The sequence below is a fragment of the Rhipicephalus microplus genome, chromosome 9, assembly GCF_043290135.1.
Source record: "Rhipicephalus microplus isolate Deutch F79 chromosome 9, USDA_Rmic, whole genome shotgun sequence".
Lineage (NCBI taxonomy): Eukaryota > Metazoa > Arthropoda > Arachnida > Ixodida > Ixodidae > Rhipicephalus > Rhipicephalus microplus.
Window position 1 is genome coordinate 58,581,665 of NC_134708.1, and position 17,137 is coordinate 58,598,801.

At 43.9% G+C, this 17,137-nt stretch overlaps 1 protein-coding gene across 1 annotated transcript; it reads right to left on the reverse strand.

The window, feature by feature from the left end:
* Positions 1-1,334: 1,334 nt before the first annotated feature.
* On the reverse strand, positions 1,335-17,083 carry LOC119163298 (inositol monophosphatase 3). Its single transcript, XM_037415262.2, has 5 exons — positions 16,240-17,083; positions 14,069-14,228; positions 13,267-13,362; positions 11,031-11,195; positions 1,335-8,864 (listed from the first exon to the last, which is right to left on the reverse strand). The coding sequence occupies exons 1-5, from the start codon at positions 16,558-16,560 to the stop codon at positions 8,614-8,616; spliced, it is 993 nt and encodes a 330-aa protein (XP_037271159.2). The 5' UTR covers positions 16,561-17,083; the 3' UTR covers positions 1,335-8,613.
* Positions 17,084-17,137: the final 54 nt, after the last annotated feature.

Here is a 17,137-nt window from a genome sequence, read left to right on the forward strand (position 1 = left end):
ATTTTTTTTTCGCACGTTTTCTCGCCGAATTTTGTGACTCGGTACAAGTGGAGTTTTCAGAATTGTGAAATTATTCTTTACTAACACACGAAAAATCGTTTTGCTCTTTAGTGCCCGCTTAAGTTTTAGACACTGACGCACTTTGCCGCATGACTTCAATGTGATGGCATTGAGTAGCTTGTGTCTCGGGAATTCATGTTTCACATCGGCATCATTCGTTGCGAGTGAAAAATTGGCATTGCCCATGAACGAAAAATCGTTGTGTGGATGTGAATAAAAACCATGCATCTGAGCAAGAATTGAACTTTGATTTCCTGCGTGCAAGCAGGCGTTCTACCATGGAGCCATGCCGGGGCTTGAAACTGTTCCGAAAAAGAAAAACCTACACAGGTGCTGTGTAGTCTCAGAAATTATGCTGACATATTTAATGTTGTGTGGAAAAACCGTAGAATCACACCAGATGTCGTGCTGCACAAATTGTGCATGAAGTGGATTGTTAAAAGGCCCACACATAACAAAGTGTATGGGCATAATCAACCAGCAGCAGCAACAATGGAGGTCTGCATTTCTGAACACTTTACATTGCAAGTCAGCGTGTCTGTACACTTCTTTTTGCAATGTTTGTCACGCTAACATTCTGAAAGCCTGCATTCGTGTTTGCCTGTGTGTTGACACTGAAATTGTTAGTGTAATTAGTACACAAATAATTACTTAAGTAGAGAAGGTCTACTGGACAGTGAAAATTTTTATGAATTATTATAGCTATTAGTGGTGACTTTCAGGTGAAAAAAGAGCTTTACTCATAAAGCTCGGGATAAAACGTCCAGTGTCCACAAAGGACCCTCTGTGCTGTTGCTTATCGCCCACCAACAAAGACAGTCTGCTCAGCCACCATGCTGGGTTTGCCCATCACACGAGCGAGTACGAGCGATGAAACGTCCATGCTTTTACCGGAATTACCACAGCTAGCTTTGAATATTAGATCTAGCACTGGAGTTTGGCCATTGTTGCATCATGGTCAGTGACTGGTAGTGGTCCGAATCTTTGTCTACGCCAAGGAAAGACCTGTCATCGGCCAAGGAGTACGCGTTAAGCTTCTAAGATCACACGGCTAGTGCATACTACTGCCTTTTTCTTTCCACAGTGCTGTACTATCTCATTTGATTTTTGCAAAACTCTAGTACAGTTCACACTACAGGCTTGAAGCTGCAGATATGTTTTCAAAGTAGGCACCAAAAGCACCAGTAGGCATGAGTAAGTTCACACTTACGCCACTGAAAGCACTCTTAAAACAGCAACAATCAACTTGCTTGAAATGACACGGGCCGATTCAGTGTAATGCAAGCAAAAAAAAGCTTTAATCAATAGTGAAGCGATACAAACATATCACAAAAGGAAAAAAAAAAAAGAACACTGAATGTTCGTTGTATGTACAATATGTCTACAAAACTGCTACACAAGATTTATAACGCTTCGCAAATAACTGTGTCTGTGTATGGGAATTTAGGCATATTCAAGCACAACAGTTTCCAAAAGCATTCAGAAATCTTGTGAATGCTATAAAAACTTGTTTCTGGGCTAGTGGCTATTTCAAAATTATTTGAGCCCGAACATACGGCTTGATCACGCATGCACACGCCCATGCACCAAACATATACAATGATCATACAAGACTAGCATTGTAAGTGTCTGGTGCCTGGGTGTGTGCATGTGTGAATGTGCCGCGTGTTTGCTCTCCAATAATTTTTAAAAACACAAGAATGCAACGCAGTGCATGTTACAAATCGCCCACGTAGAAGAATGTTGAATAGTGATTAATGCACGCAGTACATTTCTAAGTATAACATCCAACAACACGCTTGTGCACACTAAAACTATGCAATTAAGCTTGACAATATTCAACTAAATATAAATACTTTGAACTCAAAGATACCATATGCCTTCACGGAGCAAACGCAGCAAGTTTATTCTTGAATTGCCGATTAACTGATAAAATGTGTATGCAGCCATCTAATAAAATCATGAACTGGAACCCATTGAAGAAGCCGCACATACACAGCCGCATTTCAACGCTTTGAGCACATGGAAGTAAACTTGAGCCTCGTTATAACAAATTCAAATCTGCCATGCAAATACTTCATTTTAAATGTATATTCTTAACACTGCATCTACAACAAAACTATTATTCACTCACTTAGTTACAACAGATAGTTCTTTATGTCGCGGTTTGAGTGTTTTGCCATTCGATATGCAATACTGTACATATGTTACTGCACATCAATACAGTATGCTGAAATTTTTCATCATAAGAAAAAAAAAATGTTCATTGCACATTGCTGTGTTGCAGCTTCACAAACAAAAGCACAGTTACCAAGAAAAGCTCACACTTGCCCAAGTCATTACTGAGCATTCCAAAGGTAAAGGCATTTTATAACAGCCGCTGCAAGATCTTAACTCCTTGGGTTCACCTTTAACACGCTGTGTACATTTGAAATGAGTGAAATATAACGCAGTGATCCAAGTGCACGTGGACATACTATACATAAAAAGTGCATTTTTTTTTCAAGAATTCACAAAATTTTTAGAAATCGCAAGTGGGAACAGCACATTTCCACTCCTGGAGCTGAATTGCCCAAAGATATGGACACTATACTTACACGATAAATTAGATAATATTGTCAGTAATAAAGGATGGAGAACAAGAGACAACACCCGTTTCTCGGGCAAGCCGTTCTTATTCTAGCTTCGTCTTCTCTTCACCCAGCTAGCTCCTTGCGCAGTGGAGCCCCAATGCCGCTGCTGTTAGTTATCACAATATGTAGGATTTTACGTCCCAAATTTCGACTGTCTGGTATTCTTTAACGTGCAGTTCTACAGTACCATTTCGTATCGCACAATCTACCGTATCGCCTCCATCGAAATGTGACCGGCGCAGTCGGGATCAACCCCGCAACCTTGGAGTCAGCAAGGAGAGTTTAGAATGGTATAAAGAACGCGCATTACTAGGTTGATTCACTTTCAAGGTTATTGCTTCAATTAAGGCACACATTGCTATTAATACCACCAGTCTTGAAGCATGCGATCCAGAAATCTGCGAAGAAATGCGTTTGTTTTCAAGTTAGTATTGTCAACCTGCAATGTATAAAAATGTGTTAGGCTGAAAATAAAGATGAAACACCAGTTAGTTTTACCATTGTACCTTGAATACGCTCATCTCAGAACTGGTGCTAGATGAAACTTTTGTTGCAAGCTTATTATTGTCGTGTGCCAAACTAGTTCATTGGTGGCGACTCTGCCTATCGGTGATATCGACATTCCAATTACATGTGAGAGTGATGTCCACCTGTTTGGACAATTCAGCTAAAAGGTTGCGAATGTGCCATCTATCACACCAGATCAAAAAAAAAAAACATTCTATTAACTATCAAGAGTAAAACACCTAACATATCAGAAACAGGAAGTCACTATTATCATGAGCAATGACAGCACTTGATACCACCTCAAACACACAAAACACAAGTTTCATACCCACTCTCATGCATAAGAACGACATATTTCCATTCAGTTCATATGTGAGTACAGTAGGGAACAACAAATGCACCACAATACTACCTTCACACTTTTAAGTGATGTTACTAACTACTCGCATCTAAGTACAGTATGGGCGTGAAGCACAGTCCTATTAACTCCCTGTCAAGTTACATGTTCACTAAAACATTTTACTAGTTAACTGCTGTGCCTCAAATGGTGCATGTTTTTTGACAACATAGTTCAGAATTAGCACTGTGCTAGCGCAATTCTGTAGAAGAATAATTAGCATAAATTTGCGAGCAAAGGATAGACTACAAGTTCTACAAGGTTATTTTTATGTATCTTGCGGTCAAGATATGCAGGCTCAAGTGCTCACCGTCATAAATACGCCACCTGACGGTGAGCTTTCCGTCAGTTTCGCTTCGCAAAAGAGTGTGGGATAGCTAGCGCCATCATGAGGGCATGGAAATCGAGCCGTCAAATGCGCAAGTTCTGTGATGTTTGGGTTGGCAGCTAGTTCTCGGTATCACCCGCTGCAATCGCACCGCTTTCTAGCTTGAACGACCTCCTAGTACTCTACGATAAGCTTTCTGAGCTGCTTCCGCTGCACAATGAGCAATATTTTGTACCCTTTAACGGGTTGGATGAGTAATTTGGCTTGTTATGACTGGCAATGCATGGATCCGGCCTGCAAGAGACTCTCATCGGCGTGCCCTCTTGACGCGGTCCACGTCTTGCAGGAACGCAAGAGGAGTCTGTGTGCGCTGCAAGAAACCAGCATCAGCATCGCTGGGACACATAGCCTGCATCGTCTGCTGCGGTGCCCTCACAATGGCAGCAGACTGTAGCTCGCGTCCGCGGTGCTAGGGGCGCCCTTTTTCGAAAAGGGTCTAATAGCCTACCCACACCTGTTCTATAAAAAAGTAACTGAGGCAGTTCTGAGTTTCCTGACTGTGCTTCAGGAAATTTCAATTTTTCGTTGATATTGCTGTCTTGGGATTCACTTGCGACCGCATTTGTAAGATACAGGTGTGATACACACTGCACATGTATGACGTGTCGAGCGACATGTCGTTGTGCTGTGTACCTTGTACTTCAGCGTACACATGGCTAAAACAGTCTAAATAAGTCGCGGAAACACCCCTGTCACCAACAAACCAGCTAATACTCTCTATTCCACGAGGCGAATTCATGTGCCAAGTTAATACACGCAAGTCTTCCGTTAATGCAGGTCACATTTTCGCGGTCAACTTTACGCTGGCCTTGACTAGCAGACTAGACAACGATCCTCTGAGGGTTCACCATCAAAGGGCGATGTACAAGTTGTTTTAAGTTGGGCGAGTTTATTCAAATGAAGTGTAATCGCTCAGAAAGACCAAAATGCAGCGCTTAGTGTTGGCAAAATAACTAACTTTATCGGGATAACAGGGTCCTAGAAAACTTTACAGCAGCAGATAGATAAATGCCTTATGCCGGTTGAGCAGAGAAAGTGGTGTCCAACGAACAATTACATTTAAACTTTTTCTTAAATACTATACACATACCCCAAAACCTTCACTAGACTAAATGCACGTCTGGCTTCATCTTATACTTGATATAATAAGATTAAGAATACTGTAAATCAGATATTCTGGACACTGTCTTTTGATCAATTTAGAACATATCATAATTCAAATCAAACGCCTGTTGTTCTAAGGACTTTGTTAACTAAAGCAAGGTCATTTAAATGATTTAAAAATGTGCATCTGACCATAAGCCCCCCAAAAAAACCCATTTTCGAAACTAAACATTGAAGCAGTCATTCAACACAACTGTTATGCACTACAACCTACATCTGTAATTCAGAGGAGTTAGCTGTTTTTAAAATCACTGTGCAACACCCATATGCAAAATAGAAGCAGATGTTCCGACTATGCGGTTTGCCGAGATCATAAAGTACTTTCCTATCACCTTCTCACTTTTTGCTGCCCACTTATAAACTTCCGTAGCACAAGTCAAGATGCTTGCTTCATTCTGTAGGACCTGACTTGTATAGTATCGTGGCAAAGCTGAAAATTGGCGATTTCATATATCGCTCAAAAGCAGCCCTATACACAACACAGAGATAGAAATAGACTGGAATCCCTAAAATTACTAATTTCTATGTTATAGTAATGGCTTTAACGTTTCTTTTTCATCAAAGAACCCCCCATTTTTATCACCGGTTCATCATTTCAAGGCCTTCTGCTTTTTGGAATCGCCTATGAAAACTGCGAAACGAAAAAGTATTGCACCAGTAACACGAAGAAACCACAAGTATGGTAGTCTATCCACCACAGGAACGATGCATACTACGTAGTAACATCGACTTGCTTAAAGCTCAGCGCTTATCGTTCCAAGTGACCGTGGCATCACAAACAGAATGTCGACAAAGCAGCATTGCACCACAAATGCAGCGACTTGCAGTGGTTATACACGTGAGCGGGGCCGTCACGCACTACAAGAAATGCGATTGGTCGGAAGTCTGCAATAACAAAACATGATGCTGCTGCAATGATCATTGAAAATTAGAACGGCAGGTTGATTTGCTAGTTGCTATGGCAGTGGTATGAAACGGAGCATTAAATAGAAACAGGAAGGAGAGATGCAAACACAGAAGACTGAACTACAAAAGAAACCACAAAGAACGACACAGCCGTGCAAAAGTTGGCATTTCCTTTTGGCATTTTTTGTTCACATGCGTCCTTGTTTCTGTGCAACTTTGTCGTTCCACCTCTTTGCAGTAATGAACTTAAAAGAAATCTACGTACCATGCATCATTCTCATAAGAGCTGAGTTACCACTTTGCCAAATTACTGAGACGGAATAGCGTTTGGGCGTTTTGGTTAGTGATTGCTTAAGCATAATGCATAGTTTAGAAATGAACACAGGACCAGACGACGACAGAATTAGGGTGATAGTCGAAGTATTTGAAACAACTTGAGCAGATGATCGGTGTGCAAGTATGCGCCAATAGCATCAAAGAGGGAACTCAGAATTTTCAGCGTAATTCACACATGGCACTCTTTTTCTGCAGCCTGTACTTCCTTTTAAATGTGAAGCATTTCTTAGTGAGCTTTAGCGACTTTGAGCGTATCTATCTATCTATCTATCTAGCTGCTTACGACTTTTAGCTCTCCTGGCCGTTTCAATAATGGTATCGATACCAAACTTGGTATGGCATAACATGACTGTATGATGAACATATTTGTCTACTCATAACATGAAAATCATTACATATTTGTCATGAATGTCATGATTTATATTTCATGGTCCTGCATCTTTTGTGGTGGTTTCGTTCACATGGCATGTTGCAAAATGGGCATAGTATGCATGACGATCACGTGATTGCATGGCGATTACAAGCGACAGGCTCCAACATGAAAATCATGACATGCGTGTCATGTAATAACGTGACTACGTGCCACACTCATGATGCGCTCACGGCCATTTTGCTAGCATCACATATACCAAATTTGGTATTACGGTACATGAATGGATGACGAAGGTACGTGACTAGAGCTAACACAATAAACATGAGATGCATGTCATGTAACAACATGATTACATGCTACGCTCATGATGCGCTCGCGGCCGTTTTTCTAGCTTCACATGTACCAAATTCGGTATTATGTGGCGTGAACGCACGGCATAGGTAAATGACACATCCACACGTGATAATCACGACATGCATGTCATGTAACAACATGACTACATGCCACACTCATGAGGCACTCGCAACCGTTTCGCTAGTTTCACATATGCCAAATTTGGTACTACGGGACGTGAATAGATGACGAAGGTATGATACTGGTGCAAACATGATATACACGAGATGCGTGTAATGTGAGAGCATTACTACATGTCACAGTCATGGCACCAATACATTTCGACGTGTCACGGTGCGCGTGGTAGTTGGCGTTCATTTCGTCGCGTCACCCCGGTGTTGCCACGCGAGGCGCTGGTCCTGCCATTTACTTGCAGGTGCGCGCCGCGCTGCGTTGCTTTGACGCATGTGTGCTTCAGTGCGTCAGGCGTCCCTTCGTCACGAAAAGAGGGAGACGCAGTGTTGTCTGGATAACGCATCGGCACGAAATGCAGCATGTCGCATTTAGCTCTGGTTGCCGTCAGGCCGCGTCGACGAACGCTAGTCGCGCCGGTAGCGCCTGGCGTTATACTATAGGGTTCTTGCGTTTCGCTAACGTAGCGTCGCTGTGCCCAGCGTGCGTGCCCGTCAGCGCTACATTGGAGTATATATGGCCCTTCGTGATGCGCTCGTGACCGTTTCCTTAGCTCCACATATACCATTTTGGTGTTACGTGACGTCAATAGATGACGAACTATATAACTGGTGCAAACATGATAATCCTGACACGCGTGTTATGTAAGAACATGACAACATACCACACTCATAGCGTGCTCGCGGCCGTTTCGCTAGCTCCACATATACTAAATTTGTTATCCTGTGACGTGAATAGATGACAAAATGTAAACAACACATTCAAACATAATAGTCATGACACGGAAGTCATGCATGGCATCCCATACCTCCACCTCGTAACGTAGTGCTGATTTTAAAGTGACATATCAACATTTCTCATGCGTTCTTTGCATATCATCGATTTCCACTGTACGTGGGGTCTGCCAATTTTTTAATTTTTCTGGCAGTTTCATATACCCTGAAACTTCTTCATAACAAAGTTGCATCTTACACGAATACCAGTTTCTTAAGTTCGGAAATTTGTTATAAATGTATATATAACACAGTACTGCAAGACAAGTTTTTATTTACTTAGTTATAACCGATATTTTGTTATGTCTGGGTTTGTTATATTGAGGTTTAAGTGATTCTTGATTTTAGTATATGCACACAATCTGCAACAAAAGTTTTGTTGAAATTAGCACCTGTCCTGTCGTCTTCTTGTCCTGTGCTTGTTTCTGCACTATGTATTCTGCTTAACTAAATTACTCTCCAGCCAATCTTGTACGAAATTCGACGTACGGCATTTCCCACCGGCAGCAGACCAGCTGCCTACCAGCTTGCTCGATGTTCTGGTGTCTGCCTCAAGCCTTTGCATGGGCTTTGCGCACCGAGTCCAGCATTTGTGCGTGGTTGTTTAGGGCAGCCAGGAGGCCACCCAGGTGTACTGGCGTGGACTCGACGCTGTAGCTCAGGGGCGTGCCTTCGAGTGCAGTCATGTGACCTCCCAGCGAGGCGAGCAGGGCGTTTCCCGCGCAGACGTCCCACTTCTTGATGGCGCTGCTGTGCAAGTATGCATCGGCGTGACCTTCTACGAGCTGCAACACCTTGTAGCCTGCGTGGAAGTGACAAAACAGCTGCAGGACGCAAAGCTCAGATCTTTGTAGACATCATTGGTAAGTGAATATTAGCGAAGTGTTGACACCGACTATGCGCCAGACATGCCGGAGCTGAATACACATGACATTACCTGTGTCTGTTTTCCTGTGCTCGCTATTGTGTCATATATAGGCTTGTGCAAATACTTGAAGGCTTCGAATATTTGAACGAATATTACTGTACTTGAATTCGCACTTAAAACTGTTGAAAATTTCCAAGAATTGAAAAAAAAACGAATACGTGCATATTAGTCCACATTTAACCCCTTGTAAATGTTGTTTCACTGCAGTAGGCAGGTGCTAACCTATGAAAGCATTTTTTCAAGTGTATAATAATTTGCATGTAGGTAGCCCATTGTAAAGATGGCTTCACTGTTGTAAAGGAATGCTAAGCCGTGAAAATACTTATCCAGAAAAAATACGCCCCGCCGGGAAGCCCCATCTCAAGGTCGAACGAACATATTACTCTCACATCGATTCATAATTTCTTAAGTTTAAAAGCTTGTTATACCTGCACATACACTGTAAGTGTACTAAATTTTAAAGCATAACGTATTTTACAGGTTATCACTTGCATTCTACTAGAAGTCAAATCCTGCTACTACTGAAAGCTGTTTCCACTTTCCTTGAACCAAAAAGTATGGCAATTACTCAGGCCTTGTTTCAGTTTTAAAAAAATATAGTGCAGGTTAGTTAGGTCATGACAAATATCCCTATTTTTCTTTATAATACGTGATATAAAGTATTTTAAGTTTGATTGGAAATTATTCGACCAAAATCAATATTCACTTCGAACTTGCTTTGAGCCTAAAATTCACTGTGTGCACAAGCCTATGTATGACGATTTGCCTACGCGAATTTTCTACTCGACGTTTCTTTATTTGATGGATCTACCTACATGCATATGACAGCTGCTGCAATGTTCACAAGTAGTCCGGCACACAAGCGCATATGACACCGACCTTCCACGACAGACGTGAATTTTCACTTCTTTGCGGCCTCTCGCAAAACGGATCACGTCTATTAAGAGTATAGCCTTGTAGTCTTTGGCACCTTAACACAAGACCGGCCATGTCCCCATGTGTGGAGGACCAAAACACAGCCCCACATCTACATAGCAAAACTTCGGCACACGAAAATGACACAGGAAAAAAGAGAAGACGGGATGTCTCATTTTGTATTTTTCCTTGAGCCATTTCCCAGCGAAGTTTCATAATTGATTCTGCACCAAAAGGCCCGATTGTATATCCCGCAGTTCCAGTCCTACGGATTCTACTTATGAGTGACAAAATGAGCGAACAGTTGGTACTTTAAAAAAAAGGAACACAGATTAAGAAATAGTGCTTTTCCTGCTCTCCATTCACATGCCGAATGCAGTCACAAACTACCAGCAACTTGCACAACCTCGTATACCTATGTTTTTGCATTCAGTTTACAATTCCGATGATTTTGAAGGCCACAGCGTTTGACTGCACTCCCTAATAAGCAGGACATCATGCACAGTGAAAAGATATAACACAGACGATAAGGCCCAACTTGCCCAACTGTGCAACTTTCTACGAAACAACGCATCTCCTGCCACAGGCGGTGGCTGCTGAAGACTAAAAAGTAAAACGTACCGCTGTCCGTGCATAAAATTTGAGTCTAATAGCAGTCGCTCTTCTCAGTGACATGGAGGTTAAAAAGAACCAATCAGAAATGCAACATTCAGTCATTTGCCACCATGAGAAACGAGGCACCGTTGCACCAGCAGCTGTTGTCCAGATTTTCTTGTCCTAATATTTGTTTCTTGCAAAATATCTCTTGTACTGTTGTCTGCACGGCACATCAGCATTGCTCTATGAATTTATGATGCATTATAACCTCGTAATCATGCTGCTTTTGAAGTGCACAAACAGTAGCAGGCACTTAGAGCGTTTACTGCATACTATCGTTTTGGCAACACAGCATGCGATTCTTGCATCGCTTGGATACGCCTCGCATATGGATCATCATTCTCGCCAATTTTTGGTGAACGGCTCGCTTTGCAACGCGGAGACATGCAAAAATGTGCAGTGTGGCCTCATGAGTGGGCCTTATGTTTATTCGCAGGTCGCAACCGGCAATACACCTCACAAACTCACCTGCGCCTCCAGCTGGCACTACTTTGGCCTCCGAGCCAAAGGCCTTCTTGGCCAGGGCCTGTACCTCGCCGGGATGCGATCGCGAGACCACAATCGTGCGAGCCTCGGATGCATCGCGCTGGGCGGGCGAATTGACGTTGCTGCCGTGGCCAACCCAGCCCCACGCTGCATGGGAAATAATACCAGTATCTCTGCTCTGTCCACGAAATACACAAAGATGCTACTTTTGCGTGTTCGGGGTTGACCAAATCTGAGATCAACACCTAGAACTCAAGACACTAATGCTACTTCACGCGCGGAACGTCATTTACATGGCATATAATGAAAGTGTTAATAAACATTGTATTACATTCTCAATTATGCTTTAACATCAGGCTCTAATGAGATGGTCACCTCAGATGTGGATGATTCTGCACATTCTTACGCACCTCTCCATACATCTCAATGTCACATTTTCCGTGATCATTTTTATAGCACTGTAAGGTTACAGTAACAGCCTTGCTAAATAAATGCACTCAACTAACCATGCCTATTCAACGTACTATCACGCTGTTGTGATGCTGAAGATTTCGGCATTCAAAACACCAACCAAAGGTTGAACTGATTCACTGCAAGAACCAGTGTCCGACAAAACAACTCTAGCTGCCAATATTATTAATGAGAACAGCCCTTGGTCGTTAATAATCTGTGCTGCAAATTAAATATGTCTGCATTTATAACATGTGACCATGCACTCCAGCGTTAGCGCTGGTGTTTCCATTTTACCGGATTTGCTTATTATAGGACAACATCATATTAAACAATATAGTCGCCAAGTTCTTTGTGGACAACATGGTACTTGGACATGGTGCGCGCATCGTCGTTATTACGGATTGGGGCACTGCATTTACTGCATAGGTATGCAATGCCTGATGCGTATGACAAATACCGGTCACAGAAGAACAACAGCATATCACCCTCAGTCAAACGGCTTAACCGAATGCCTCAACAGAACTCTGACCGACATGCTGTCAATGTATGTCGATGTTGAACATAAACAGTGGGATCAAATATTACCCTACATAACTTTCGCATATAATACAGCTGTTCAAGAAACAACCCGCGTTGCCTCTTTCGAACTAGTGTTCGGCCGAAAAATGACCACCCCACTGGATGCCATGTTACCACTACGGGACGAAAGCAGCTATCCCCCTGACTTAGATGACTTCTACCAAAGAGCCGAAGAAGCACGACATATGGCAAGATACCGAATACGCCCCCAACAGCGCGTCTATTCTAGTCGGTACAACAAGCGACGCAGTGACGCACTTTATCATCACCATGGCAAAGTGTGAATATGGATCCCAGTGCGCCGCCGCGGACTCTCTGAAAAGCTTTTTTGCCAATACTTCGGCCCTTATGAAGTACTCCACCGTATCAGCGGCGTCACTTATGAAGTCAGATCCGCTGGGCACAAGAGCTCAAGACGCCGCAATCCGACGGAAGTGGTACAGGTAGTCCGCATGAAGCCCTATCATGACAGATCGTCGGAAAACGAGTGAGAGAGCGCATGTATCTTTTCACTGTCTCAAGCATCGGGACGATGCGTCTGAGGAGGGGGATAACGCCGCGACAGGTTGGCCACGTTCAATCTCCCGCCGAAATAATCGTGGCACGAGCACCAAGCAAGACCCGGCTGGCATGTGCTACGCGTTCGTGCGCTCGGGCTACGAGGAAGACAGTTGGATCTGTGCAACTCGGCTACTCAGACTTCGACGACCATAGTCATTAGACTCGTGGGCACAAGTTCACTCTAATAAAGACGCTTGTTTTTTTTAGCCTGTCTGCCTCAGCATCACGACGATATCCTTTTATGAGATTCGTTTAATTATAAAAGTCAATATAATCTGTAAAGAAGAGATGGCAGATAACTCTATTGAAGCAACATGTGAAGAGGGATATCATAAATGTGCTCCCAGTTTACGCTTTAACATTTATCATATTTCAATACAGTAATACAAATTACACTGGACTGCATGTCTAGTGTGCGGGAACTGGTAACATATCTAACAGGCTTTTCCTCCCCCGTGGTCACCGTGTACAGCAAAATGAAACGAAAAAGCATCTCTACATTTGGCTTTTGCATTTCCAAACAGTTGCATTAGCAACAGCATGGTGAATGTGTGTGACAAAAGCTCTGCTAATCAAGGTTCGAGAAATGCCAAAAGGTGCCTAAGATGCTGCAACCAGGTCATACTTGTCTTGTTAAGGAAGGGCTGGTGTATGACGCCAATCACCGGAGAGCCGTGCACTGCCACACAGACCATAGTGGTGACATAGTCCAGGAGGTTTTCTGCATGAAAGAACGCATTTTAGATTGCTAGAATATCTCTCGGGGTACTCTCAAAAAATCTTGGGCACCAGACAGGGAGAAGCTCAAATAATGGTGCATAAATGTTTTAAAAACTTTCCTCTGCATGAAATGGCAGACAGGCTTTCTGGAGTAGCGTGTTGCAAATGTCTAGTGGCACACAGTGCACTAGCTAACACTGAAACTACTTTACGATTACTGCAAAACTGAACCCTTTTTTCTTTCTCTTTTATGTATATATCTGCATTGCAAAAGAGACTTATCAAACAATAACTATCCACCATTTCACCACCCCTCTCATTTAAGGTTATGTTATAGGACAGTCTGGTATTCTCACAGTCACCCTTCCAACTTGCGGCATAGCTTGTCAACATGTCAATGCTTCAGTAGTGTGTAATATGTACACGCCTGTTCTTGTCTTCAAAAAAAGAAAGAGGGACTAGTTTTCAATGCATGGACTAATAAGCTAGTTAGTATAGCATCACACACACTGTAGAGTGAAAAGTACTTGCAAATCAAATCAATGTGCCCCTAGATCATGACAATCATCTTGATTGCTCATCCGGGAGGAAGATGATGATAGATAACAACGCTGTATAACTTTTGCCCTCGAGTCCTCTAAGGCGAATCTGTGAGGGTCCCCGTGTGCGTGTTTTTTTCACCTTCGCGGTGCTTTGAAGTCAAATACCCGTGTATTCCTGAGTGGCGTCCAGAGGATCAATCCATATCGTGATGGCCTCTGCTGGAACAAGGACATCGTCACCAATTGGGCCTCCCAGAGTGTGCACTCTGGACAGCAGGTTAGCAGCGGCATCGCGGTCTCCTTCAGCGTGCTCCTCGGAGATTATCTGAAACAAGGGGACGTGATGCGATTTAAAGAGAGCGACACCAGCCAAGATGCCAATTAAAGTAAAAAGTTTTCTTTACACTGCAAGAACGAAAAGGCCCAATGTTTCAGGTCTCACTTAGATCCTTGTTCAAGGATAACTTAGGGTCACCAGAAAGCAGTGTTTATTACATAGCCTTCTTTTTTTGAGGCCGTGGGGTTCCGCCTGTTCTCAATGATCCATTGACGCAAAGGCTCGGCAGCACAGCTGTAGACCAGCTGATGCTGCCAGGTGCCAACTGAATGTGCCAGTATTCCACAGAAAGCCCTTCATGGTGATTGGCCTTTAGATCAATGCCGCAGAAGTTGCACAAAGCGATGTGGTGATTCAACGAACACTACGTTGCATTTGACAGCTTGACATGGATACATTGTGTATTTGACATCATTACTTTGTGTATATACTTGCGAACACAAGTCTACCTGGCGTTGCAATGGCTCTACTAAAGCAAGAATGGAAGCACAAAAACATGAACTGACGACACACACGTAACAACGTGGGCGTCATCACTTTGCTAGCGCTTGTCGTGTGCATGGGCATAGCTGTTATAATGTTGAGGCTTTAGATGGTTTACAAACAAGAGCTGCAGAACAGCTACTGCGGAGCAGCGCAGTAGAGCATCAGTCTTTGAACAAACACAATGGAAACTGTAGTGTGGTCTATCCATTAAAACCAAAAAGAGAGACCCAAGTTGGTCCATCTTGAACATACCAGGGTGTTGTTCGTGGCAAACAGATGTAATCTTATTTGCATTAGTGCAATAATTTCGTATTCCTGCTCATTGCAAGCAAACAGAGTAACAAAAACGCATAATGTGCACAATGCTATAGTCGTAGTATTTGAAGTCACTATTTTGAAGTCATAGTATGTTCACAACACTCACTGGCTTATGTTCCCAATTGTTTCTTCCAAGCCTCTTTAGACTTATTTTTTATTTTAAGGTAGAGGCACACATTCTCACTTATCCAAAGTTACTGTCTGGCTGCTTCGAAACTAATCCCAATATACTGATTGCTGATCGCCAGCACACAACATTCAAGAAGGCAGAACTGACAGTACACAAATGGCATCAACTTGTCCACTCAGAGACCACCTGCAATTAAGGGATATTTTCTTCTAGTTGAACCGCTTGGATTTGACAATGAATTCTGGGTATTATTGGCCTGGGATGCAACAGGTTTAAGATCAGCTAATGCATATACTAAGGGGAATAGCGCAAAAAATGGAACGAAGAAAGATTGAACACACGACACAAGCGCTGACGAACAACTGTGTGCAAAATTTATTACACCTGGAAATATATAGCTGAAAACAAGAACAACCATCACATACACATGAGAGTGAAAAGCAGAAAATGATCTGCCACGAGTCGAAAAGTACAAGATAACTACTCAAAAACATTATCTCTTTTTCCAGGAGTTGCGCTGTTCCCATTGAATGATTGATATGTGGGGTTTAACGTCCCGAAACCAAAACCATGCGCTGTTCCCCTCAGCATCATGTACCAACTAGCCCTTCAAGAAATCCTTCTGCAATGCATATACGTTCTGGCTCCAGGCCACTTGGTTTAATTCATCTCATAACCAACTCATTCCAACTGGTTTTCCTGATCAAGTGGTTCAGTTTCCGGACCAACTGGTTTCAGTTGGTTCTATTTCCTAACCAAATGATCCCGCTTCCTGACTGGAGTGGTTTCCGCTGAGGACCAATTCGCAACCCGTTGGCTTCCAGCTGGTCTCACTTAGCTCCAGTCAAAAAACAGCTGAAGACCAGTTGAATTTAGGAGAGCAGATTGGGCACGCTTGTAATGATTCATGATGGCACTTGGAAACGCAAAACACACAAAATGCGCACGTCTTCTTTAGTTCCTCTAGTGTACGTATCTAGCGCTTCCAAGTACGCGATCATGGACCAGATGAATAATCCCCCAAGGCAGGGCATGTAGAGTCCGCGACCATGGAAAGGCCCTCACCGAGAGTCCCGGAAAAGTGGCCGACAGGCCTCCGTACATGACGCGGTGGGAGCTGAGGTCTCCCGCCGTGAGCGGGTCGTTGGCGCCTTCGCGCGTCTTGCCCTTGCTCTGCTGCGCGAGGCGGTTGCTGAGGCGCACGCGTCGCACTTCGTCGCCTCCCGCTTCAGCAGCGGCCACGCCGGCGTCCAGCAGCCTCCTGAGACTCACCAGGGCGGGTCGCGAAGTCCTTATCCGCGCCACGTAGATCAGCACGAGCAGCGAGACGGCGGCGGCTAGGATGACCACCATTCGTCCGCTGCCTCGAAGCGCCAGCCAGGCCATTACGAACAACGCGCGCACGCTATCGGCGCCCCGTCGCAGAAGTAGGTGTAGTGTAAGCACTCTACGTGGTATGGTAACGGCACTTCAGACCACGGAGATGCGGGCGCAGCTGTGCGTGACGGCGCTCGACGACGATGTGCTCCGTTGGGTCATAGCACAGCCACGACGACGCCGAAACCACGTGCTTGCCATAAACACGACAGCGAGCGACACACCTGCGTTAAGATGCCCTCGCCGGCGCGACGCTATTGATAACATTTCAGGAAGATTCGCTCCGAGCAGCTGACAGCCATGACCCTGTTTTTGCGGCGTTTCGAAACTGCTGCGCAGCTGGTGTTTTGTTAGTGACAGGGTTTGTTCGATTTGGTCCAACGCGCGTTGTACTCGTGGAATCACGGTTCCCGGGTCTGGATACGGCTGTGAACGTGTTCTACAGCATTGTTCACGCCATGAACGCGGGCTGTTTATGAGCTTTGCACCGTTGACTGCACACACGGACAACATGCACTATGTCGTGGCGTGGTGGAGTGGTTTCGCACTCGACGTCCCCGGAAGGGGCGAAGGCGGTCAAGTCGAG